This window comes from Malaclemys terrapin, chromosome 8, assembly GCF_027887155.1.
Source record: "Malaclemys terrapin pileata isolate rMalTer1 chromosome 8, rMalTer1.hap1, whole genome shotgun sequence".
NCBI classification, from domain to species: Eukaryota; Metazoa; Chordata; order Testudines; family Emydidae; genus Malaclemys; species Malaclemys terrapin.
In genome coordinates, this window is record NC_071512.1 from 90,798,597 (window position 1) to 90,822,996 (window position 24,400).

At 40.8% G+C, this 24,400-nt stretch overlaps 1 protein-coding gene across 2 annotated transcripts in view; it reads left to right on the plus strand.

Annotated features, from left to right (window-relative positions):
- The first annotated feature begins 852 nt into the window (after positions 1-852).
- Positions 853-24,400, plus strand: part of SERBP1 (SERPINE1 mRNA binding protein 1) — a 29,714-nt gene continuing 6,166 nt past the window's right edge. The window contains exons 1-7 of one of the 2 annotated variants that reach the window (XM_054036590.1): positions 853-1,358; positions 5,970-6,138; positions 7,068-7,214; positions 7,330-7,425; positions 8,631-8,705; positions 18,256-18,433; positions 22,150-22,197. In XM_054036590.1, coding sequence (XP_053892565.1) covers positions 959-1,358; positions 5,970-6,138; positions 7,068-7,214; positions 7,330-7,425; positions 8,631-8,705; positions 18,256-18,433; positions 22,150-22,197 — 1,113 coding nt within the window. In that variant the 5' untranslated portion in view covers positions 853-958. The remainder of the gene's footprint in view (positions 1,359-5,969; positions 6,139-7,067; positions 7,215-7,329; positions 7,426-8,630; positions 8,706-18,255; positions 18,434-22,149; positions 22,198-24,400) is intronic. The other variant, XM_054036591.1, reaches the window with a different exon arrangement.

Below are 24,400 nucleotides of genomic sequence, written 5' to 3' on the forward strand. Positions count from 1 at the left end.
GCATTAAAACAAATCTATAAAACACTTCTACCTTTCCTAAAAGCATGATTTTACAAGGCCAAATCTGAGTTGCCCCTTAACTTGTATGGGTTTACAATCAGATTTTCCGGTTTTAAAAAGTCTCTCTTTCACCACAGTTGAGAGAGAAACAAGTGCACGGTGAAACTGACCCCAGGGTGCCCTCACATGCACGTTGTAAAACACAGTACATTTAGAAACCAAACATCACTTTTGCCTCTTTTTTTTTTTTTTTTTAAGCTGTAGGTGTCCCTGTAGCAGGACCCACTCCAGTGTGGACATGAGTTGGCTGCAACCGAGATCTGTGTGATGAAACATACCAGTGTTCGATCCTATTTATGGTAGTGGGGCGCTGGAGGGGGGGCTGCTCCATGGCTCTTTCCTGCATAGGCTGTGAACACCCTTTAAAAGTGACGGGGAGCCAACTAGGAATAACGGTGCTGGCTGCAGCAGCAGGGAGGCTGGGCTTGTGCGGGGCCTTGTTTCCCTCGCAGCAGCACCTGGCCGCCCCGCCAGCAGAAGCACAGTGCTAGGCGCTGGGGGAAGGGGAGGCCTGGCCCACGGTGGTTGCTAGCCTTGCCCACGTGGGTGGCCCTGTTGCGGAACCATTGCAGCCGCGCGGGGCTGGGCCTGCGCTCCAGCTCTGCGTTGGTCTCCTTTCGCCACACACCGGCGCGCGTTCACCCCCCCCCCGCCCCCAACGCACGCGGGGCTGCGCTGCATCCTGGGAATTGTAGTCCCGCCCCTCCAAGCGCGCGAGCTGCCGTCGCGGTCGGCCGCCTCCAGCTCCCGCGATGCTTTGCGCGCGGCAAAGCCCGGCTGTTCCTGGCGCCGGAAGAGAAGCGGGTCTCTTTAGGGCCGGCCATCTTGTGTGGTATCGCGAGCAGGGGGCTGGGGCCTGGGCAGCATCGGAGGAGGATCCCGCCGAGAGGGGCCCATCATGCCCGGACACCTGCAAGAAGGGTTCGGCTGCGTCGTCACCAACCGCTTTGACCAGCTCTTTGACGACGAGTCGGACCCCTTCGAGGTGCTGCGGGCGGCCGAGAGCCGGAGGAAGGAGAGCGGCGGCGGCGGGAGCCAAGGGGGCGGCGGCGGCGGCGGCGGCGGGGCCCGCAGCGGGCAGGCGGCCCAGGCCAACTCCTCTGGCGGGGTCGGCAGCGGGGGCTCGGGCCAGGCCGGGGGAGGCGGCGGCGGCAGCAGCAGCGCGGCCAAGCAGCTGCGCAGGGAGTCCCAGAAAGAGCGCAAGAACCCGCTGCCCCCCTTCGCTGCCTCGCCCGGGGGCGCCGGCGACCGCAGGGAGGAGGGCAGCGGGCAGCCCGCCGCGCCGCTTAGGAAGGAAGGTGAGCGGGGACGACGGGCGGGGAGGCGGCCCATGCGGCCCGCGCCCAAATCCGCCAGGGCGGCGGGACCGGAGCGGGGGGAGTTTCAGACGCGAGACGTGCGGTAGCTCCCCTTGCCCTGCTGTGGGGAGGGAGGCTGTACCCCCCGGTGGAGGGTTCAGAGTCTTTAAGCCCCCTTGGGCCTGCAGATGTGCCGCTAGAAGCGGCGCATCCCCCTCCTGGCCTAGTGAGGGAGAGCTGCCGCCCCAGGGTGACAGCCCGTCACCCCCACACGCGGCCGGCGGCCTGGCAGCACAGGCTGAACATGGGAGTCTCTAAAGCCCCAGGTGGGCCAGCCCCTGCTCAATCCCCACAGAGACACCACCTGCTCCTGGGGGTGGCGGGGTGGGGTAGTTGCAGGCCGTGGCCGCTGCTTCTCTACCCACGTGGGGGGAAGTGAGGCCTGTCGCACATGCTTGTTGGGAAGGAGGGGGCTGCATCTAAGTGGGGGTGAGGAGCTGGCCGAAGGCGCTCTAACCATGTTAGTTGCTGGGGATGGCTGGAGGAGGCTTGGGGTGACCCAACTATGCAGGGTTAGGAAAGAGGATTGAGTAAGACCTGCTGGTGCTTGTATGTTACCCAGTACTTGTGGCCCCGGAGCATTGCACCGACAGACGTTTGGAGGCTGGATGACCCTGGTGACGATACTGGTCTGGGTGGGATGGCAGCCGCGTGTCGGGGAGGCCCGGCACGCTTAAAGTGTTGGGACGGAAAATTATCAGCCGAGTCTGTTTTTCCAAGGGGAGTTGCATCACTTTTCAAAGCACGGGAGCCGCGTGTTAGTGTTAGTGAAGCTGAGCTAATTATACCTGAGCCACGTGCGTTTTCAGTATGTTGTCGATCCCCTTCCCATAACGCAGTAGCCGAAGCTATCTGCCGCCGCCTTCCACTGGCTGGGAAGCTCAAAATGGAGCCGTTTAATTTGTGGTGCAGCTGATGTCTTTATTTTTGTATGTTTGGACACAGTTGTGGTAAAATTTTCATTGTTGAAGTGGGGTACTCACCGAACTGGCAAGAGAGGCATGAGTAAGGAAACATTTGGGAATATGAATTAGAGACTGATTAATAATCGTCTATTAAGCCTAAATTGCATCTCTAAGGACATGTCCCATTTAATAGTAAATTTAACACTCTTCTTCTGGGTTCTTTTCAGTTTTAGTTCATAGCCTTTCAGATTCATTCTGAAATACTGTTTTGTTTTTTTTAAGAATAATTTGGATTGAGATTAGTAATAAAAGTACATTGTCTTTCAGATGCGTTACTATTGAAGTTACACTCATAAATAAATGTATGGTAAACATTTTTATGGACTGTAATAAAGTTTAATTTTTCTTATGAACAAGTGAAGGAATACGAAAATATAGTGACAATAAAATTAATGTCTTTGATTTACTTTTTTATGGGTTGATCCTGCAAATAAATGCTTAATTTTAAGCATGTGTATAGTTCATTGGCAGATAATATGGTACATTTCATCATTAGATCTCAAAGCACTTTAGGAAGGAAATCAGTATCATTATCCCTGTTTTACAGATGTCGAAACTGAGGCATAGGGAGGGAAGATACTTGCCAAAGGTACCCTAGCAGGACAGTGATTGAGGGCTATTTATGTACATAAACTTCAGCACATGCATGATTGAAAGATTGTGGCCTAAATTTGTAATGCTCATCATACAATTTTTGAGTGCATTGAAAGTGCTTGAGTAATATTTGGATAAAGAACTATTTGGCAAACTAATAAGATAATTACGACTTAACCAAAACTAAATGAGCTCTTAAAAATCTTACTCAGAAAAGTAGAAAAATTTCTACCTACAGAAGAGTAGAAATAATTACAGTACTAAAGATTAACACATTGCATTTCTTTTTAAGAAAAAGTATATTGCAATATTGTCTCCGGGTGCTTTTTTTGAACTTTTGGTAAGTGCGAGAATAACTTTACCAAAATATGTCACTTTAACCAAGGAAATACTAAGTAATTCTGAGCAGTGGAATAACAGGTTCAGAAAATACCAACTGACAGTTACTAACCTGGTAGCTTTTTTTGAAAGACCAGCTATCATAAATTTGCTCTGTCTTCCCTCATGAAATAGATTTTTAAATGTGGGTAATACTCCTGATTAAAGCTACAGAACAGTAAGATTTTGACCCATAGGACAACTAGCATATTAAAAGGGCCTGACTTAATTTTGTTTCTTCCTGACCAACAGGGGCAAGTCCCATTCACTGGAATAATAAAGGTAGAGGGAGTTTTAAACTTGGCATGTTGTATTAAGGAAAAATTCACTCATGATTGTAAGCATGCCTGATTTTCTATAGAACACAAATGTTTTATTTCACTTTTAATGGTATTCTTAATTTTATGTGCTAGGATAAATTTGTGTATTGGTACATGTGTAAATACAAATGCCAGTCATAAATAGGCATAACATTGTCTAAACTGCCTCTCCAATATATTCGTCTCAAAATATAAGAGCTGAAGAACTGCATCTTCAGGAACTCATAAAAAAGGCTGCTAGAAATGAGGATTTTTGTGCTGAAAGCACTTGACTTGGACTTTTGAGATCTAAGTTCAATTCCAGGTTCTGCAACATATGTCCTGTACGGCCTGAGACCAGTCACTTAATTTCTCTTTGCCTCACCTGTGCATCTGTAAAATTGGGATAATACTTCCTTTCCTCCAAAGAGTTCTATTAAAGTAAATCTCAGTGAGTTTAACTTCCATCTTTTCACATGGAAAAAGGATTATTTAGCAAGAGTTTTGGGTCTTGAAAACATGTTTGTAGGGTAAGGAAGTTATTGTTCATTTGTGTGTGTTTGGCTTGGATATCATTACAAATGTGCTAGTTCTTATAGCTCCACCCAAATATAGCATTGCTTTTTCTTCAGGCGGTTGGCTTATTATAGAGATTGAAATTTGGCAGTTTTAAATTTGGGATCAAAGACAACATGGCTTGACTCTTCTGAATAAGAGCCTACAAAACAGTAGGTTCATGGGGAATATGGCTATTGTTTTCATAGCTGAATCATAATTTTTTAATCTTTTTTTTTTTTTAAACAGTTTCAGTGGTTGTGTTGCTTTTTTCTAATGTTGATATACATTATTTTCCTGCTTGTTTTGATTTTATGTTAAAGCAGCTGATGTTTCATGGAAATGTATTTTTTTTTTTTTAAACCAGCTTTTGTATATTTTTAGCATTCTGAACTTTGCAATACAAAAGAGATTTGCATAAAAGCAGGGTCGCTTTTTCTTTGAGTTCTTTTGTCCCTTCTGATCATAACTTATGAAGTCATAATGGTCTTTATGACATAGTTTTGATTATATCAATTAACTTAGTTCCACATAAGGAGTGAACAGCAGAAGGATATTAATACCAATAAACAAAGGTTCCTTTTTCTTGAAAATAACCGTAGTAGCGTAAAATGGGGAAACTAAATATCTAAAATTCTCTAACTAGAAAGTGTTCAGGAGAGAAACATAGAAATCAAGCTGTTTCTGTTGCTTTGAAATGATGTGGCTTGTTATGGAAGATAATGGCAGAGTGGGAAACGAGCTTATAACAGATTTGTTCTGGTGAACTGACTGTTTTCATTCTAAAGAGCAGTAAGTTAACTTTTTCTAAAAGAACAATACCATACAATTGTCCATTTAGAGTCCTCCAGACATCCCACAGTGAAAAACTGGTGTAATGTCCCTTTAAAAGTGACCTGCAAATGGGAGTGGGGAAAGTGAGCTCTTGCAGGGAGAAAATAACTTATGCTGGTGGCACAAAGTGTTCCTAAAGTTTATAATGGTTTGGGTGAATCCTTCGCCGTCACAGAGCCAGAATAGCTGGTTCTACACCATTTGGTAGGCAGAGGGAAAAGTTTATCCATTGTATATCACAGTGGGGTCTCTATGAGTAGGGCGCCTAGGCAGCACAGTAATATAAATAACAAACAATATCTGGGGTAGGAGGATGCTTGGTTAGAGCACAGGGGGCCCTGGCAATCCCCAGCCACTTTACCAGTCCTAGGATGAGTGAGGATGGAGCAGAAAGGTGATGTAAAGGCACTTTCATCCATCCACACATCAGAGCAGAGCTCTAGTGCGTCTGATGCAGATGCTAACTTCCTTTAATGTGACACATCTGAAGCACAGTTGCCAACTTTCATGTGGTAAATAAGCACTCTGACTTTCACAATAAGCCAAAAATCAAGCTAATCCCATTTCAAAACAAGCCAATCCCTAAGAACCCCAACACTCTATGTGACTAGATCTCCCCGGCAGCGTGCAGTCTGGGACTGTGGTGGGCCTGCTGTGCACCCCTGACTCTCTTGACACCCCCCCACCCCCCTTGCCCCTGCTTGCCAGGAGCCAATAAAAAAAAAAAAGCCACGAGCTGCTACATTGTGGTAGTAAAAGGACAAAACATTACTTGTAAAAGGAAATCCTCCCAAACACCTAGCCATCAGGAGATTGGAAGTAAAACCTAAATGTCAACACTGTATTGTGTGTTGCTTTTGTGCTGGTAGAGTCACAATTTCTTGGTTGCTCAATAATTTGCTGATGCAGATTGTCTCTTATTTTAGGTATAAGACGAATTGGCAGACGGCCTGATCAGCAGCAGCAGCAGCAGCAGCCGCCTCAGGGTGAAGGCAAGCCTATTGAGAGGAGACAGGAGAGACGACCGCCTCGTGAACGCCGATTCGATAAACCCGCTGAAGAGAAGGGTGAAGGAGGGGAATTTTCTGTGGATAAGTAAGACTTTTTCATCTTGCAAACAATCTTTGTAATGATTTGGGTCAGTACTCTTATTTCCCTCTACTGGTGTACAAAATTAATAAAATCTTTGAGCTGGTTGGATCAGAATATTGGTATCTTAATTTTGTTAACTTCTTCAGAAAAGATTTGTAATCGTGCAAAGTAGAATAACGATCTTTATCGTTATTGCATGACTTTGTTTATATACTTGATCCAGATTACAGTGGACCCAAGGTCTAGTCTAAAGACACAGTTGAACTGATTTTAACTAAAGGTGTGGTGTTTTTTTTTTTGAACTTGTGCAGAACTCTGTCCTGACTCTGTTATAGGTCTAAATCAGTTTAGTTTATGTCGATTTACAGTTATTCAATTTACAGTCAAAAGCTAAACCTATAGATCAAGTTTTAAGCCATACAGGGGATTCTGTCAGTTTAATTAGAGGTTTTCAAACTGATTTTAGTTAGACCAGTGCAACTTGTGTGTAGACAAGGCCTAAGTTATGTGAATTCCAGAATTGTGTGTTTTAAATGCAGTTCCACCAGGTATTATAATTTTTAAGCAATTGTACCATAATGAAAACATCATTACTTTTTAAAGAAATAAGCTGGGGGAGAATGGCCATTATTAAAGAGAATATGTGGTTCTTGTGATATTTGTTGTATTGCTTGCAAAAATATGGTTGATTACTAGATGAAATAAGGTATGCAGTTGACTTCTAAAGCATTGTTTCAAGATTTTAGAACTCAGGCTGCATTTAAAGTGCTATTTTTTCATATAGTAATTAGATCGTAGTATGCCTAAATGGATGTTTATATTCTACTAACGATATACAGCATAGAGTTTAAAAACAAATATATTGAAAGGCTCTGTGAGCTGTGCTTTACATTTTGGAAATGCAATATTTAATGGCCTCTGTTCTATGATAGACCCGTTATTGACCGACTTGTGCGTGGTCGTGGTGGTCCAGGCGGAAGAGGTGGACGTGGTGGTCGTGGACGTGGAATGGGCAGAGGAGATGGCTTTGACTCCCGTGGCAAACGTGAATTTGACAGACATAGTGGAAGTGATAGATCGTAAGTCTTAAACTCTTCCTATTGTGTTTTTCATTAGCCTTTAATAGAATACAAATCTTCATTTGCCTTTGAATTTCTGTATCCAGACACTATTATGTTAACTCAGTTTTGTTAGTTCTCTCTCACATTCCCATTTCAGTGGCCTAAAGCATGAGGATAAACGTGGTGGCAGCGGATCACACAACTGGGGAACCGTCAAAGATGAGCTAACGTTAGTAATCTGTAATTTCTTGAAATTTTAAATTAGAAAAATGTAAACAGGTCCCCCCAGTTTCCACTATTTATAAAATATAAAAAAAGTATTTGCTTCTCTGGAATTTGTATTTTTTGGTGGGAGTTAAGTCTCCAGTGTTAGTAGAAACAGCATTACTTCGTTCTCTTAAAATCGGTTTTGAAACCTTATTAACACTTGACAAGCAAAAGGTTACCTAATAACTTGTTATTAACATTTGAGGTTACTTGGACTTTTGACTCTAAGATGTTTTTCTTTTCCACTTTTTGAAAAGCAGTGATTGTCACTTTGTATCATTTTACATCTACACTTTTTCAAGGGCTTCATTGTCTTTCTAGTCCTCACTTTAATGCCTTGGTCAGTTTTACATTTGAGGAAGAGGCAGGGCACTTGAAGTATTGGGGATTGATACTAAGAGCAATACAAGTCTTGGGAAAACTGCCCAGAAAATTGCAGCAATTGGCCTTCTTAAATCTATAAAGAGACTAACGTTTTTCATGAAATAGTGAGAAAAGCTCAACTTCATGACTAAGGCTCTGTGTTTGACATGGATTCCATGACCTCGGTGACTTCTGCAGCGGCTGGTGTGTCTTGCCCCAGGGCAGCTTGGGCAGCCCATGGGCCAGGCGCGCCAGCTGCTGCTGGGGCAGTCTTGGGGGTCCCCCTGTTCCCCAGCAGCAGGAGTTTGGGTGTGTGGGGGTTCCAGGGCTGGGGATAGAGGTTGGGGGTTGCTTGCCTTTGGGGGGTGAGGGGGCGCTCTCCGGAAGGGCGACAGCAACTCCTTTCCCTCAGCCCTTGCAGCTTCCATTGGCCACAGTTCCCAGCCACTGGGAGCTGCAGAATCAAGGCTTGAGGTGGAGTGGAGGCAGCAGGTGGAGCTAGAAGCTGGGGTCCCTGCTTCCCAGGAGCAGGGTAGGGGAACCAGGCCCCCAGGGCCGCCCTCCCGGATTGCACCTTCCCACCTCTCCCCAATTTTTAGTCAGGGGTATATAGTAAAAGTCATGGACAGGTCACAGGCCGTGAATTTGTTTACTGCCCGTGACCTGTCCATGCCTTACTAAAATACGTGACTAAAACGTAGCCTTACTCATGACTATTAAGTGAGTCTGCGTTAGGGATTCGGTAACATCTTAGTAGTTTTAAACAGTTAGGTGGTGGTTTGAAGAAAAATCTCTTAATTGCAGTGATTTGGATCAGTCAAACGTGACCGAGGAAACACCAGAAGGAGAGGAACACCCACCTGCTGATTCTGAGAATAAGTGAGTACTATCCTTTTTACAACTTTCTTCAATTGCTTCACGTATCATTTAACTATTTTACTTTTTAGTTTCTTGGGTTCTTTGGCCATGGTGCCGATGGCATGAGCTGTTACCCATGGGACCATTGGTATTTCTTCCACAGATACGTAAATGGTCACAGTACTGTTGAAAGACTGGGGAGAAGAGGGCCATGTTCTAAACTACCTTTATTTCTAGATGTTTACATGTTAATGGTTCGTCAACTACTAGGCCACCTTCAGATTTATTTTGCTAGTAATCTGTTAAATTATAGTTTTAATATGCTTCCAAAATAAGATCTTCAAATCAAAACAAAAAAACTTGAAAGCTACCCAGCCACATCTGAGCAGAGTAACTACGCAGGAGGAGATAGTTGGTAGGCAGCACTTCTTTTTACTTTTGGGTTTCCAAAATAGTTGTATTGATGATGGCCAAACTTCTGAAAATATTCCATGTCTCCCCAGTTCTGTTGCTGTGTGTATGTGTGATTTGCAGATAACTTGACTACTTTTAATTTAATTTAACTTAACCCTCAAAGAAAGAGGGAACCAGAGAATTGGAAATCAGTGATTTTTAACACCCGTTGGATTGGTTGAACAAAAGCAAGTGGCTATATAGGAAACAAGATAATCAGTAGTGGGACATGGGGTTCATGAAAACGTAATGTGAAACTTTGATAAGATAATAAATGTAGATGAATGAAATGTAGTTTTTCAATTTTGGTATGGCATGTGATACGGTTCCATGTGACCATCTCTTAAGAAATGACAACTGGATTAGAGGGTAACTCGGAGTGTACATTTGTCTAAGAAAATTCTAATAAGGGATGTAGTACCAGTCAGTTTTCTCATTAATGACTTTGGGGATAGTCATTAAGAGGAGGGCAAAGTTTTATTATTCAGTGAGGAAATTTAGATAAGAACAGTCAGACCAAAGGTCCATCTAGCCCAGTATCCTGTCTTCCAATAGTGGTCAATGCCAGGTGCCCCAGAGGGAATGGACAGAACAGGAAATCATCAAGTGTCCTTGTCCGTTCCTAGATTGAGTATTAAAGGCCAAATTTTGCCCCTGTAAGGCTGGGGAAGACTCTGGTACAGCAGAAGTGCAGTTTGCCCCATGTCCCATGCATCTCTGTTGTGGTGAAGATCCCCACCTTCTAGTATGTAGGTGAGCAGAAGTGGGGTCAGTGGATCCACCAGCAGATTTCCCATGCACTAGGGATGGCAGGGAAGTGCTCAGGATGTGGAACATCTTGATTGGTCCTCCAGAGCCTGAGGCGAGTGTATGTGATGCATTTCCAGGGATTTCTGGCTCAGTCTAACCACTTGCTGCATGCTGGTGTTTTGAAATTTGGCCCCTAAAACAACAAAACAGTAACACATAAATCTGCTGTGGAAGGGAGACTTATTCAAGGTTAGAGTAGGGATCCATCCAATAGGGAGGGTTTATAGATAACTACATTTTCCACAGTGCTGCAGAATTGAGTATATGATGCACTAGATTCCCACTACCCAAAATGATAAATCAGTTGTTAATATAAAAATGTTCTTTAAAACAGATTATCTCTGAAACACTTGATGTGAAGTTGGGTGGATGAATGAAACTGCATGCTTCTGTTTGTGGCTTTAATAGTAATACCTTTTACATGTTAACATTTTGTTCTTTACCCAAAAGTAGCTCTTGACATCACCCAAAATGCTCAACTAGTAAGTCAGAACACAGTTTTGGAAAAATCAGCGTTGAGAGCAATAGTATGATAAACATATTATTGATAGATTATTTATTTAAAATAATTACATTGGCGTTTTGGTACTTAGTCCATTACTACTTGTTACAGCTGTTTAAACAGTTTGGTTCTTGTTGAAAATCATTTTTACAGTGTGTATCACATGGAAGTCTTGCATTTGCCTCCCAGAATTGCATTCAATATATACTTTATAGGAAAACAATTATGTTAAACTAAAACCACTAATTTCAATAGCTGTAATGCTAAGCATATTTTGCTGGACGTGTTAGAAGTTTAGTTTGTCATTATTAAAGCTTGTGTTAAAAATGAAGTGTTTCAAACCAGAACAGACTAATATTACTAATATTAAATATGCTTAACAGTCGATCAAACAATTTTTGCTTCTCCTGGAAGTTACTGGAGTAATATCCTATTCTAGCATGCATCTGAGTAGCATACTAGTGTGAATCTCAGGTGAGCTGCATTTAATGGAAATCAGGTTTCCCCTGCAGCATGGAGTAGCTTAGGTACCTTTGAAGCAGATCTGGAGTATAGAATGCTAAAGTAGGAGAAAGAAGTCTAGTAATTTTAATTTGGTCAAGTTTAGGTAAAAGATGGGTGGGATAGAAAATAAGAAAGTAAGTTTGCAAGCTCACACACTGCTATACATCTTCAAAGAGCAGTACACACATTTATTAGTGTTCCTATTGAACCATGGGGTGGTTTACATAGAATTTCACCCTAAATTTGGAATAGCAATTTGTAATCTGTTTAAATAGCATGTAGACACTTTCCATTAGTAAAATATGCAGAATGCCAACAGAAGGGACGTCCTTAGCCAAATGGGGACAAATAAGTAGAAGGTAACTTTACTGTCCAATGCCTGAGTTAACTGTGGATGTTAGTTTACATAAGCTTCATGGAAGAGATTGGAAGGGAAATTATCCATTGGGAGGCTGCCCCCACTACCTGAGACAACATAGAAAGTAGCATGGAAACTGGGAATTATGCAAAGAAGATAAGAGGTGGTTGGTCAAACAGGCTTGAGTGGGAGCATAAGATAACTGGATGAAAATGGATATGATGTGGGTAAGTGGGGACTGATGTTGTGTTCTCATGTAAATAGGGCTTCTGTTTGTACAGAGCTATATATATCTTGGAGTTTACACTGAACTCCTTTATTTACGTTCGATTTATTTTAAATGTTTGTTCAGCACTCTGGAGCATGATCATACACTTCACCATTATTTTCCTTAATGTTCTTTAAACTATCAAATTAAAATTATTTACCCCATTGTTAATGAAATAGGTTTATAGAAAGCTCTCTGAGGTTTTTAAAACTTTAGAATGAGGTATTTGGTAAACTTTTTGTTGGAAATGGAGACCAGGGAGGCAAAACTAAACAAATCCAAACTACTTTGCCGCTAATTTATTATTTTGTTTATTCCTTTGGTTGTAAGTAAAGACCTTTGAATTCAATTTTCTCCTTCTGATTGATCTCATATTGAAGCCACTATGGCTGTGTGATATTAAGGAATTGATTGCCACAACTGATTACTTCAGTGTAGCATGAACTAACGGAAGAGGAATATAATTGAATTGAGAAAGTTCTGGCTTGGGCGCTAATAACTTCTAAAGTCCCTCTTTAGGCATAAGAACGACCGTACCGGGTCAGACCAAAGGTCCATGTAGCCCAGTTTATTGTCTACCGACAGTGGCCAATGCCAGGTGCCCCAGAGGGAGTGAACCTAACAGGCAATGATCAGGTGATCTCTCTTCTGCCATCCATCTCCATCCTCTGACGAACAGAGGCTAGGGACACCATTCCTTACCCATCCTGGCTAATAGCCATTAATGGACTTAACCCACCATGAATTTATCCAGTTCTCTTTTAAACGCTGTTATAGTCCTAGCCTTCACAATGTCCTCAGGTAAGGCGTTCCACAAGTTGGCTGTGCGCTGCGTGAAGAACTCCCTTGTATTTGTTTTAAACCTGTTTAATACCAGTAGGCACATCATGACCTACTGGTATTTGTTAGAAAAGGCCAGTGCAGTGACTTACTGTAGCTTTTTGTATTGCTAGAGAATTTTCCAGTGCTGGAGGAAGAGACTAGTCTCTTGTTGTGTATTTTATTTATGACGTGCAAAGCTGTCTGATTCAATGGCAGTATGTATTACATCCAAAAAACCTACACTAAAAGAGCATTAAGGTTGCAAAATCAAGCCCTGAAAATTAGAAAATGCCAGAATTAAGGCTGCCTGTGGAACCTTAATTTGATGCTCTTGTTGAGTATGCATTATGAAACAGTCATTAATTACAAGAGTACACGACCCTTGCTTCATGCACAGGACAGACTGTGCTCTGCGGGATGAATCAGGGGTTTGTAGTTGTCTGTAAGGACCCCTACCTTGTTTGTAGTGGAAGTTGGAAAATGTACAGTGAATGAGGCATGGAATGAGGTAGAGAGAGGATGTGGTTAATACAGTTGAAAGCCACCCTGTAAAGATAGGTTCTATCCCTGCCTCTGCCAGAGAGGAATTATATGATTCTGGGTAAATCGTGTAAACAAAAATTTTCATAGGCAGTCCTAGGTTTCTCATTTTCTGGTTACCCCATGAGACACCCAGGGTCTGAGTTGCAGCAATTGTGAGCACTCACAACTGCAACTGTTGTAAATGGGGGCTCTCCTTTGAATGTATAAAGTGCTATAAAAAAACTAAGTAATATGAAAAAACAGGCCTTAAATGTAAATGAGGTAATACATTAAAATAAAAAATTAAAATTTGATGCCCAAAATTAGTTTACATTTCTGACAAATTTGGCTTTAATCTCTTTCTCAATGGATATAATGCTACCTCACTTCACATGAGTGTTGTGAAGATAAAATTATTCATGTTTGTAAAGCAATATATTATCATAAGCACTATAGAAAGGGCCCAGAAGAAATTAATGATACTGTTTTCAGCACAGGGTTTGGATGAAGATCAAAAAGAAATATTGAATAGCTTCCTTATCAGTGAGTGCTGTTTGTCCTGTGTTGAATGAAGCTGTGTCATATAGGGGAAAATATCTGATCATGTAACACTGCTCTACAGCCAAAATGCTTCTGAAATAAATGTAGTCAAACTTTACTAATTCTGGGTCACTGAGAACAAAAATGATGCTTAAAATTGTTGATTGGCTCTAGATTTCATTCTTAGAAGTCATGGATGATGCAATCATAACGAAGCTTACCTCACTCTGCTGAACAAATTGCCCTATATCAGCTCTAGAAATCATACAGTGTCGTGCTCTCATTTGTCAGTGTTTGATTTTGCAAAGGGACACATTTCTGTTTAGCCAAAGTGAGCAGAGATGCCTCGTACTTTTGTGAACAGTGCAGATAACTTCTGCTATGTTTGTGGTGAAGTGACTTCTGCATCACAAAAGCGCAGTATAACCACTATGGTTAAGAAAGCCTATCACCTTTATTTTGGCTGCAAAATTGGAGATCAGGCCAAGAGGTGGGCCCCACACATATGCTGCAACACTTGTGCAACAAATCTTCGCCAGTGGTTGAACAGGAAAAGGAAATCTATGCCTTTTGCAGTGCAAATGATTTGGAGAGAGCCAACAGATCATACCAGCAATTGTTACTTCTGCCTGGTGCCTCCAGTTGGGAAAGGTTTGTCAAAGAAGAAAAAGTGGACTGTGCATTATCCAAACATTCCATCAGCTATACGCCCAGTACCCCACGGAGAAGGACTGCCGGTTCCTGATGCACCAGAATCCTTCTCACTTGAGTCAGACGAGGAAGAGGCTGAAACTTCTGGTCCTGAACCATCAATGTCACAGGACCCACATTTTCTCCCATCCTCCTCCTCTGAACCACAACCTCATAACACAAGGTGAACTGAATGACCTTGTCAGGGATTTGGAACTACCCAAGAGTAAGGCGGAGCTGTTGGGCTCCAGACTACAGCAGTGGAATCTCCTGGCAGGTGATGTTAGGGTTTCCATGTTCCCTGACCCTCAAAAGGATCTTGTCCCATTCTTCTTCATGGAAGATGATCTTGAAGCCTGCAACAACATCAATGGTGTGATGGCAGCCCTCAACATTGTTCACGATCCAGATGAGTGGAGACTGTTCATTGATTCATCGAAGAGAAATCTTAAAGCTGTTTTACTGCATAATGGCAATGTTTTGCCATCAATTCCAGTTGGTCCATATGAAGGAAACCTATGACAACATGAAACAACTTTTGAGGTGCGTAAACTGAGCAACATCAGTGGCAGCTTTGTGGCGATTTGAAGGTTGTTGCTCTCTTGCTTGGTCTGCAGACAGGATACACAAAGTACTGCTGTTTTCTCTGCGAATGGGATAGTCGTGCAAGAGATTCCCACTACATCAAGAAAGATTGGCCACTCCAACAGTCATTGGAGCCTGGGAGGAAAAGTGTTCAGCATCCACCACTTGTTGAATCAAGGAAGATTTTGTTACCACCCTTGCACATCAAGCTGGATCTGATGAAGGACTTGGTCAAGGCCATTGACAAAACACAAGCAGCTTTCAAGTACCTCCATGGAAAATTTCCAAGGTTAAGCTGAGATAAAGGAAGGTGTCTTTGTTGGTCCTCAGATTCGTGAACTTCTTCGAGATGGTGCATTTGACCATGCACTGCGTGGCAAGGAAAAGACGGCATGGAAAGCCTTCCAGTTAGTGGCAATACATTTTCTCGGAAACACCAAGGCAGACAACTACAGGTTGTTGGTGGAAAACCTCCTCAAGGCATACAAAAGCCTTGGTTGCAACATGTCACTAAAAATACATTTTTTGCACTCTCCTCTAGATTTCTTTCCATCGAACTGCGGAGCAGTGAGCGACGAGCATGGCGAGCGATTTCACCAGGACATTGCAACAATGGAGAAACGCTATCAGGGCAAATGGAGCCCATCAATGCTTGCAGACTATTGCTGGACAGTGACAAGAGATGCTCCATTTAATGAATACAAGAGACAAGCCAAGAAGCGCCGAGTAGACACTGAATAGGACTAAACTATGTACAGAATAGTTTTTTGCCTTTTGTTTCATAATAAATTGTATTTATATAACCCTTTTGCTGATTTTTAAAGTGTTACATAAACAGGACAGGTGAAATATTATCATATAAAGCAACCATAAACACATGAAAAGACCTAGGTTTACAATTTATGATTAAAACTCTACTATCTACACAATATACATAGACCTAAAATGTAAAAACTTAAATATCTTAGAAACAGTACCCAATCAGTTGTTTTAATTGTCATATTTGAATTCAGCACATCAAAATACATAATAAATAGCACATTTTATCTCTGAAGCAGACGACTTCTCAAAAATTGTAGACCAGTGTAATTAAAGACCGTATCATAATGCATATGCACAAGAAGGGCTAATTCTGTACTTAATTTTGGAATTTCCTAACTTTTGAGTGCTTGACTTTGCGACGTTAATGTTCTTTTAACATGATTTCTGGATGCAGTTTCCTAAGTGCTTTCTTTTTTTAAGTTTAAAACTTGAAAGAAAAAAATCATGTGAAACTATATTGATAATCCTGCCCGTGGGTCATCAGCAGGTTGGGATCTTTAAATTCACAGTAGTCCTCTACTGCTTGAGCTAATAGAGTAACTGTGGTAATGGAAGAAGGTTGTGTACCTACCATTAGCAGGAGATGGGGAGACACTTTGCTAGTGGGTTTCAGAAAGTTCACTCAGGAATAATTAAATCAATTCTAGGTTCTCTAAAGGCACATCTACACTACAAAGTTAAGTCAATCCTACGTTAGGTCGACTTACAGCACCGCAGTAATTACTGCAGTTTTTCATGTCCCCGCTGCCATCCTTCTGTGTGGTGTGTGTGTCCTCATTAGGAGTGCTTGCACTGACTGAAGAGGGGCAGTGTGGAGGGCTGAGAGCCTGGGCTCTCGGCTCGGTGCCAAGCTCCAAGCCGGAAGCGTGGCTGCTACCCAGGTTCTCAACTCCCCATGGAGCTCCCAGTTGGAGGTCAGCTACTGCCAGGGCTCTCAGCTCCCCACTCCCTGTGGCAGACAGTTACAGATGCTGCATTACCCAAACTACATCAACCTAAGCTGTACGCCTCTTGTCAAGGTGGATTTACTAGGTTGGTGTAGCAGGCAAGTTACGGTAGCAGGAGGAATACTGTGGTGTGTACGCTTACATAGTTAAGTTGATGTAAGCATGCTCTAAGAGAGTGTGCTTTAGTGGTTACAGACCCTTTTTCCCCTGCCCTCCCCCCCCCCCCCCCCGCCCGTCTACCTGCCACTTCTGCTCCTGTCCCCTTCTCTGCTACTCCTTGTTGCCTCTAGTCATCTTCCCTAAGCTTTTTTCCTATCTGCCCAGCATCACTTCCCTCATCATCCTCTTCTGCATTTGAGCTTCTTCCTTTTCCATCCATGCTGCGTGGGCACCAGGAGGGGGTAGTATTGAGGGTGCAAAGCAGACATTCCTGTTTTTTAGTTCCAGTGCCCCTAGAGGCAGCATGCTTAGTTGCTCTTTGGGGATGGCACATGCAGTCTGATCTCAGGAGTTGTCTTTGCTGAACATGTGCAAACTGAGATATTTTTGGAGGCTTATATCTTTCCACATCTGTGCAAATTTTGAGAGATGGCAAAAGGCATCCTGAAACCTGGGTGATCCTCCTTGCCAAATTTCAGATCCTTCCTCCAAAGCATGGAATAGTAGAGCTTCTTAGCAGAGTAGCCGAAAACAATTTTTTTAACATGGCCAAACTTATTTTCCATAACCTTGTTCTTTGAAACAGCTGAACTGTTTCAGCTGAGTACTTAAGTCGGAGTCTTTGTTTAACATTAAAAAAAATACCTTTCCATTATCACACCAAAAATTAAGGTTACTAAATAACAAGAAACTTCCTCATTTAGTTGATGCTTTTATAGTATTTTACATATGCTTGTGTAAACTGTTCTCCCAAGAAGTCCAATGAAATGTAAATAGTGAATGTTAGTGGAATCATTTGTCCTATATAAACATACTAGGTGAAATAGGTACAGCATTGTGGTCTCAGTATGAGTAATTAGAGCACAACCTGTTACTGAACACAGTGACCGAGTATTTAAAAGTTACAAATAGGAGGTTTTTCGGCAGAGATCAGAGACACTTAGTGGGTGAAACTGCAATACTTAGGAATCAGATCTTAAGTTGTTTACCATTATTGTTTCAAGGCAGGTGAGACTAGAACTGTGATCTGGTGGAGGTGTAAACCATTTTGTGCATTTTAAGATTAGAAATTGAATGAAGAAACAAAATTATTAAAATACGTATTTGAAAAATTGCCAAGACTGAGAACCGCATATGATAGTGCCCCTCACTTAATTTGCTTGCCATCCCAGTCTTATTTTCATCATCTGCTAAGGGACATCTGAAAAACTGATTCCATGGCAAAAGGTAAAAATCTCATTTGCTGTGAAAAATAGCATTAATGGGTATAGAAATACATTGGGCCTTACTAACTTGAAACTGTTTACTGTGCTCTATTCCCATTTTGTTCAGGGGCTGTTGCTGAGTTTTTATTGGTTGGTTAGGGTGGACATCCCATCTTACTTTTGAAAAGCAACACACCTTTTCTGTAGGGCAGAGTGCTGAAGATTTTCTACTCTGTATCCTAATAACTACTACTAAATCTTTGACACAATGAATTCCCCTATATTCTGATACTGATGCACTGTTTTTGGATTTGCTATGCATAGTTATTTAAAATATTAATGAATAGAAATTAAGTAATCATAATAAAAATGAATTTCATTCAGAGAGAATGAGGTGGAAGAGGTTAAGGAAGAAGGCCCAAAAGAAATGACCCTGGATGAATGGAAAGCTATTCAGAATAAGGATCGTGCAAAAGTTGAATTCAACATCCGTAAACCAAATGAGGGTGCCGATGGGCAATGGAAAAAAGGATTTGTTCTCCATAAGTCAAAGAGTGAGGAGGTAAAGTAAAACTTAATGGTGTTCCAAAGTGCCTAGATCTCATGCTGTTAAAATATATTTACTGTTTGACTTGCAGATTTTATTTCTTGACGTGAAGATTATGGCAATAAAATTGCTGTTTAAAAGCAGGAATAGGGTGCTTTGCTACTAAAATTTTTAAGCAGCATAAATAAAACTGTTTAGTGCAGTCAGTTTCGGCTACTGGGCTGTCTCTTTTTAGCTTAGTGGGTATTATATTTTTATCTACAAAAGTAAAACTCTGGAGAGGTACTGCAGTTTTGATAGGTTCATAAGGAAGTTCTTTTTGAGCATTTAAAATAAAACCTTACCTTATCAACATGTACGTGCATTTAAACAAATTATAGCTTAAACTTTGAAAGGCATTTGATCAAGTATCTGATAATACATTCAGTAATTTTTTATTGTTACTGTCATGCCCAAAGGTCTCAGTCAGGATATGAGCTCATTCTAGTAGGCCCTGTACAAATGTGTCTGAACATACAGGCCCTGTCTGTAACATCTAATTTCATAATGTCAGTATCCTGATGTTTTGCAGTGCTACCTAGAGCACTTGTAAAGAATATTAAATTAAAGAAACCATGGAGTACTTGCTATTTTTCTGTAATGTTCATTCTAGTAACTGTTTTATGAACCAGAAGCAGGGCAATCCTGTGTTTGTGAAGAATCACAGTATCCAATCCCCACAATATCTAGCAGATTATCGGACCTCGCACACTGGCGTTAGAAGCTTCACAGATGCAAATTCCTTTGAATTTGCTTCCTCTCCTGAAACTTAAACTGCATCGTTTTCAAATGCAGGCTGGCCAGTGGTTTAAAACAGCTTTGCAAACAGTCGTTAAGGGGCTTTTTAGTTGGTCTTTGTTTTAAATATTAACTTCAAAAAAGGATGAGTGACATGGTCTGTGACAAGCCAAGGATCTAGAACTTTGTTCCATAGTTTGCACTGACTCCCACTAAGCCAGTAAATTGTGATTACTCTCCTTAGTTTTTCCAATTGGATAAATTGATGCTCTCAGCTTTTTACATCTGTCGCTTTTGTTAAGTATACATACACAATTTATTTTTCATAGAATTTAAACTACATGTATGGATAGATGAGCACTCTAGCCGCAGTTCGTCGTCTATAAAATGAGGGTACTAATACTAGCCTCTTGTTGAAGAGTACATTCTGAGACTAGGCAGTACTTGGATAATACTGTGATTGTGGCTATATAAGTGCTTAGATCTGTGTGCTGTTACAGACTCAGTAGTTGCCATTTTACTTAAACTAAAGAATATTTAAAATTTGTCAATAAAAACACTTGAATGTGCATGGGCATCAGTAGAAAAGACAGGTTTTTATTTTTTAGTTTAAATTTTGCCTTGCAGTATGGAAATAAACGAATTCACTCTTCTGAAAAGCCTTTTGGAATGACATCCTTGGGAGTCCGTATTTTATGGGGAAAGTAAGTTGTAAGCTGGGGCAGTGTTTGTGTTCTGTGTTTATATACTGCCCAGCACAGCGAGGTTCTGATCCATCACTAGGGCTCCTAGATGCTACAGTAACACAAATAAAAAAAATAATTTCCTGGGTTAATTTGTTTCTATAAGATCCAGCTCTTGCTAGAAAGGCGAAGTGGAGAATGATGAGATTATACTAGGAAAAACTGACTTCCAGGGTATATAGACCATATAATTCTTTCAGAGAGAGAGAGAATTTTCTAATTGCTGTTAAATAATTGATTTTTTTATTTACCTATATGTTTGTGTGTTAAGGCAATCTGATATTGCTTTGGAAGTTTAGCAGCTCTTGAAGTCATGCAGACAGTCTGGAACCTTTTTCTCTAAACCAGATCAGTTTGGTATCTGGCCAAGGAGACTTGAATTTTATTGTCTCCTCTAAAAATAAAATAAGGATAAAATACTGCGGCAATACTGTTGAGCACATGCAAAGGTATATACATACCATATCTTTTAATTAGTAACTCTTTTTTTCTGGAGTTGCAATTTTTAATTTTTAAAAATTTATATAAAGACTCTCAGTATTTCAGCTCAACAAACGCCTCTCCCCATCCGTATTGATTTGTCATTGATTCAAAGAAGGAGATACGTTTTTATTAGCTAAATATGGAAAGGGAGCTTTTCATAACGTAAGTCCCAGAATAGCAGTTGCATGAGCTCTCTCCCAACAGATTGAGGAGTACAATAATCCAAAAGTTGTCAAACAGAATCTGGAAATCGATATTTCTAGCTATTTCCATTCCTCCTTCTTTCATACCACCTGATCAACCATGAAAGCATGAAATCTGATGATGTGATATGGAATAATTCATATTTAGGCCACTGATGCAAACTTTGCTCTCATCGATAGCAATCAAAAGTTGCCATGCAATAGTGGTTTGGCTTGTATATAAGTTTGAAGTTTCAGTCCAGGTCCTTCTGGACTGTTGTGGACGATACAGATGATCACAGTGTGCCTCAATTGATAGTCTCAACAGAGTAATCAGGCATTGAATGGGCTTGGTGATGGAACAATTTTCAACCCTTCAAATACATTTTGAGATAATTGGTGGGCAAGTGCCACCCTGAGTCTCTAAGGATAGAGGACTTAAGTGTCCAGTGCTCGCCATCTGCCTTAAAGTCATGAAAGAATTGCCCCCCATACCAACCTCAATTTTCTTGTTTGCTGTTTCAAGGAGTTGCAGCCAAGCATTTATCTAGCTGTTTTATCCTTTTCAGATTTTCCATGAAACAGTAAAAAACCGGTGGTTGTCTAGTAACATTCACTCAAAAGTGTCTCTCATTGTTAGATTTAAGATGAGATCTGTTGAATTTTGGGAATCCTGATCCAAATCCAATAAAACCCTTTCCACGTACGCATTAAATTGGATTGTGTGACATAAAACAAACCTCAAATGTTTCCCTTCAGATTTGTTTTACTGAGTCAAATACACAAATTCTGTTGACATGGCTGAAAAATCAAAATGTAAATGGCATTGTAAAAAGGATTTAACGTTTCAGGTTTAAATAATTTTAGTGGTGAAAGACTTGCTGGCAAATCAGTCCATATCATACATGTTTGCTGTACAGATTGTTTGCTATGCTTCCAAGCTTTCTTGCCTGTCCTCATTTTCATAGAGAGAGAGTGTGATGGGAGGTACCTGAAAAAGCTTTAAATTGTTTGTTGGAAAATACCTGAGATTTTTGAAAATTCAGAAAACTGTAAGTCCTCTTTGTAAACTTTTTCTGGTTCTTTTTTTTTTTTTTTTTTTTTTAATGACCCTTTGTGAAAAACACAAGATTTCTTATAGCAGCCTTACAGTTGGAACAGTGACACACAAATCCAAACTATGTGTAGATAGTTTTTTACCGGATGAGCAATATTTTAATATACCATCTTAGGTTCTTATACTGTACCACTCACTGAGAACCTGAGATGTGAATTTGCATCTTTGTTTCCTCACTGGGTTTGCAGTTGTGGTATTTTAAATTTGACCACTGTTGAATCAAGATACGTCACTCCATGAATCTGCAATTGTACGCAGTCTTTTTCTCTTTGTGGGTACTTGTGTAGCCTTTTATTGTTTCATGTACTCAGTAGCGTATGTATTCAGCCGGTTCACTTAATCTTAGTGCCTGGTATTTCTGTATGTAATGGAGTCTCATTTCTTCCTTTTGTTTTTATACCTTTGGTGTGGACACACAACTTGCATCAGACAAAGGGGATGACAGAAATGCCGGGGAGTCCGCTGGAGTCAAATGAGGTACCAATCCTTTATAGCTGTAATTAGTGATATTTATCGTATATGCTCATTCATTAGCCCGTTCGTTTATAAGCCGACCCCCCAAGATGGTTACGTAAAAATAGCAATAGTATGTCCCTTTCATAAGCCGACCCTATATTTCAGGGGTTGGCAAACTTTGGCTCCTGGCCCGTTAGGGTAAGCCGCTAGCGGGCCTGGACATTTTGTTTACCTGGAGCATTCACAGGCACGGAGCCCTTCAGCTCCCAGTGTCCATGGTTTGCCATTCCAAGCCAATGGGAGCTGAGGGGCTCCATGCCTGCAGACGCTTCCGGTTTAAAAAAAAAAAAAAAAAATTAGATATTCAATTCAGTGATTCCATAGAGTTTAAAATAATCAAAATTTGGTGTCAACCCATTTATAAGCCGATCCCCGCTCTTTGATGCATCATATTTTACCAAAAATATTCAGCTTATGAACAAGTATATACGGTATGTTTTGATGTGACCTCCTTAATCAGCTAATCATTATATGAAAACATTTATATGCAAGGAAATTAATAACAATAGAGCATATAATATATGGTGTGTGTGTGTGTATATATATCTATCTATCTATCTATCTATCTCTGTCCATGCCTGGTGCCTTGCTGTGTATCACGTTTGACCGTTTCATAACTAGAATGTTTGCTCCCCACAAAATTACAACCCTTTGCTTCCTAAGTGTCTGCTTGTCTACTTCTTTCATAAGTCCCTCTTACTTTTTTCATACTACGCCTTATACACAGAAGCCACCTCCCTGAGATAGTCCATAAAGTTATTTTTCACAACCCACCTCAAGACCCACTTCTGCCATGATGCCTACAGGAAATCATCAGCTGATAATGGCGAGATAGTGCCAGAGAGAATTGCTGTTTGTTCGTTCATACTTAGAATAGCTTTCAAAATGAGGTGGAAACATCAAGCCATGCATAAAATGTGCCGGTGTAATCATATGTTCTTATTACTATTGCCCTCATTTCCCTCCTGTTTTTTTACTCTCTTGTTAGTTTGTCTTAAATTAGATCGTAAGTTCTTTTGAGCAGGGACAGTATCTTTATATATGTTTGTATAGAGCCTAGCACAGTGAGGCCTTCCATGATTCTCACAGTGGGGCTTTTATGTGCTACCCCAGTTTACTAAAAATATTCATTTTCTGATGTGTTTTGCAGCCTCTGGTTGTTCAAGCCATAATGTGTATTTATTGCAATAGTTGAATCATCTCCTCCTTCTCCTCTCCTCCTCTCCCCCCTCCCAAAATCACAGTAGAAAATAATCGGTCTGAAGTCAACAAACATTTATTTTAACTTCAGCAAAAAAGGGGGGATTATGTTCTCTTTGAAATTAAATTATTTAATGTTAACTGACAATTGCTATTTATGGCTCTTTATTCTGATAAAATCTGTTTTTGAATAAGCTAACTCTTTTGATAAAACTAATTCTTCTGGTAGGCTATTAAGTTTTCAGTTTCAGTAAGTACATTTCAGGAAGCCAGCTCAAAAAAGATGCATGTAAATTGCTTTGTAATGTTGATATAGTTTTCTAGACTTCCCACTGATTTTGTTTTTTAATGATTAATTGTATTATGTATGTGTTTGTTAATAACACACCCAGCCTTACTGACTTGCCAATATACATTTTGGTACTGGTACTTAGGATTCCTCAACACAATAAATGCTGAATACCTTGGGGGCCAACTAGCTCCAGAAGATTTTTTTAAGTATGCACTAATATGGCACAAAGTTAGGGCTCTTGTGTAATTTTCACTATAGCTCATGATACCAATTTGTTCTTTTTTTAAGCATGGTATGTTTGCTGCCATCATGGTTGTAGTATATCGTGCGTACATCTAATCCATTGGCCATTTGGGGCAATGGTATGGTGGGTGAAGTACTATAAAACTTTTTTTCTTGGCTTTAGATAGGACAGAGGGATATGCAAATAGAGAAAGTTAAAAAGCAGTCATGTTAAATATGCAAAGGTTATCGACATTCAGTGAATAACAATTGAAATATAGAACTAGCAGGGGTCCTGGAAGAGGAGAGAACAATAGAAAATGAGATTCAGGATTGCCTTTTTATTGTTCTTAGTGAGAAAGATATGGATGCTAAGTAAATTCTTTCAGTTCTGTTTTCAGAAAAGCTAAATCAGCTCTTGTTCCTTTAATGGAATACAGGAAAGATCTA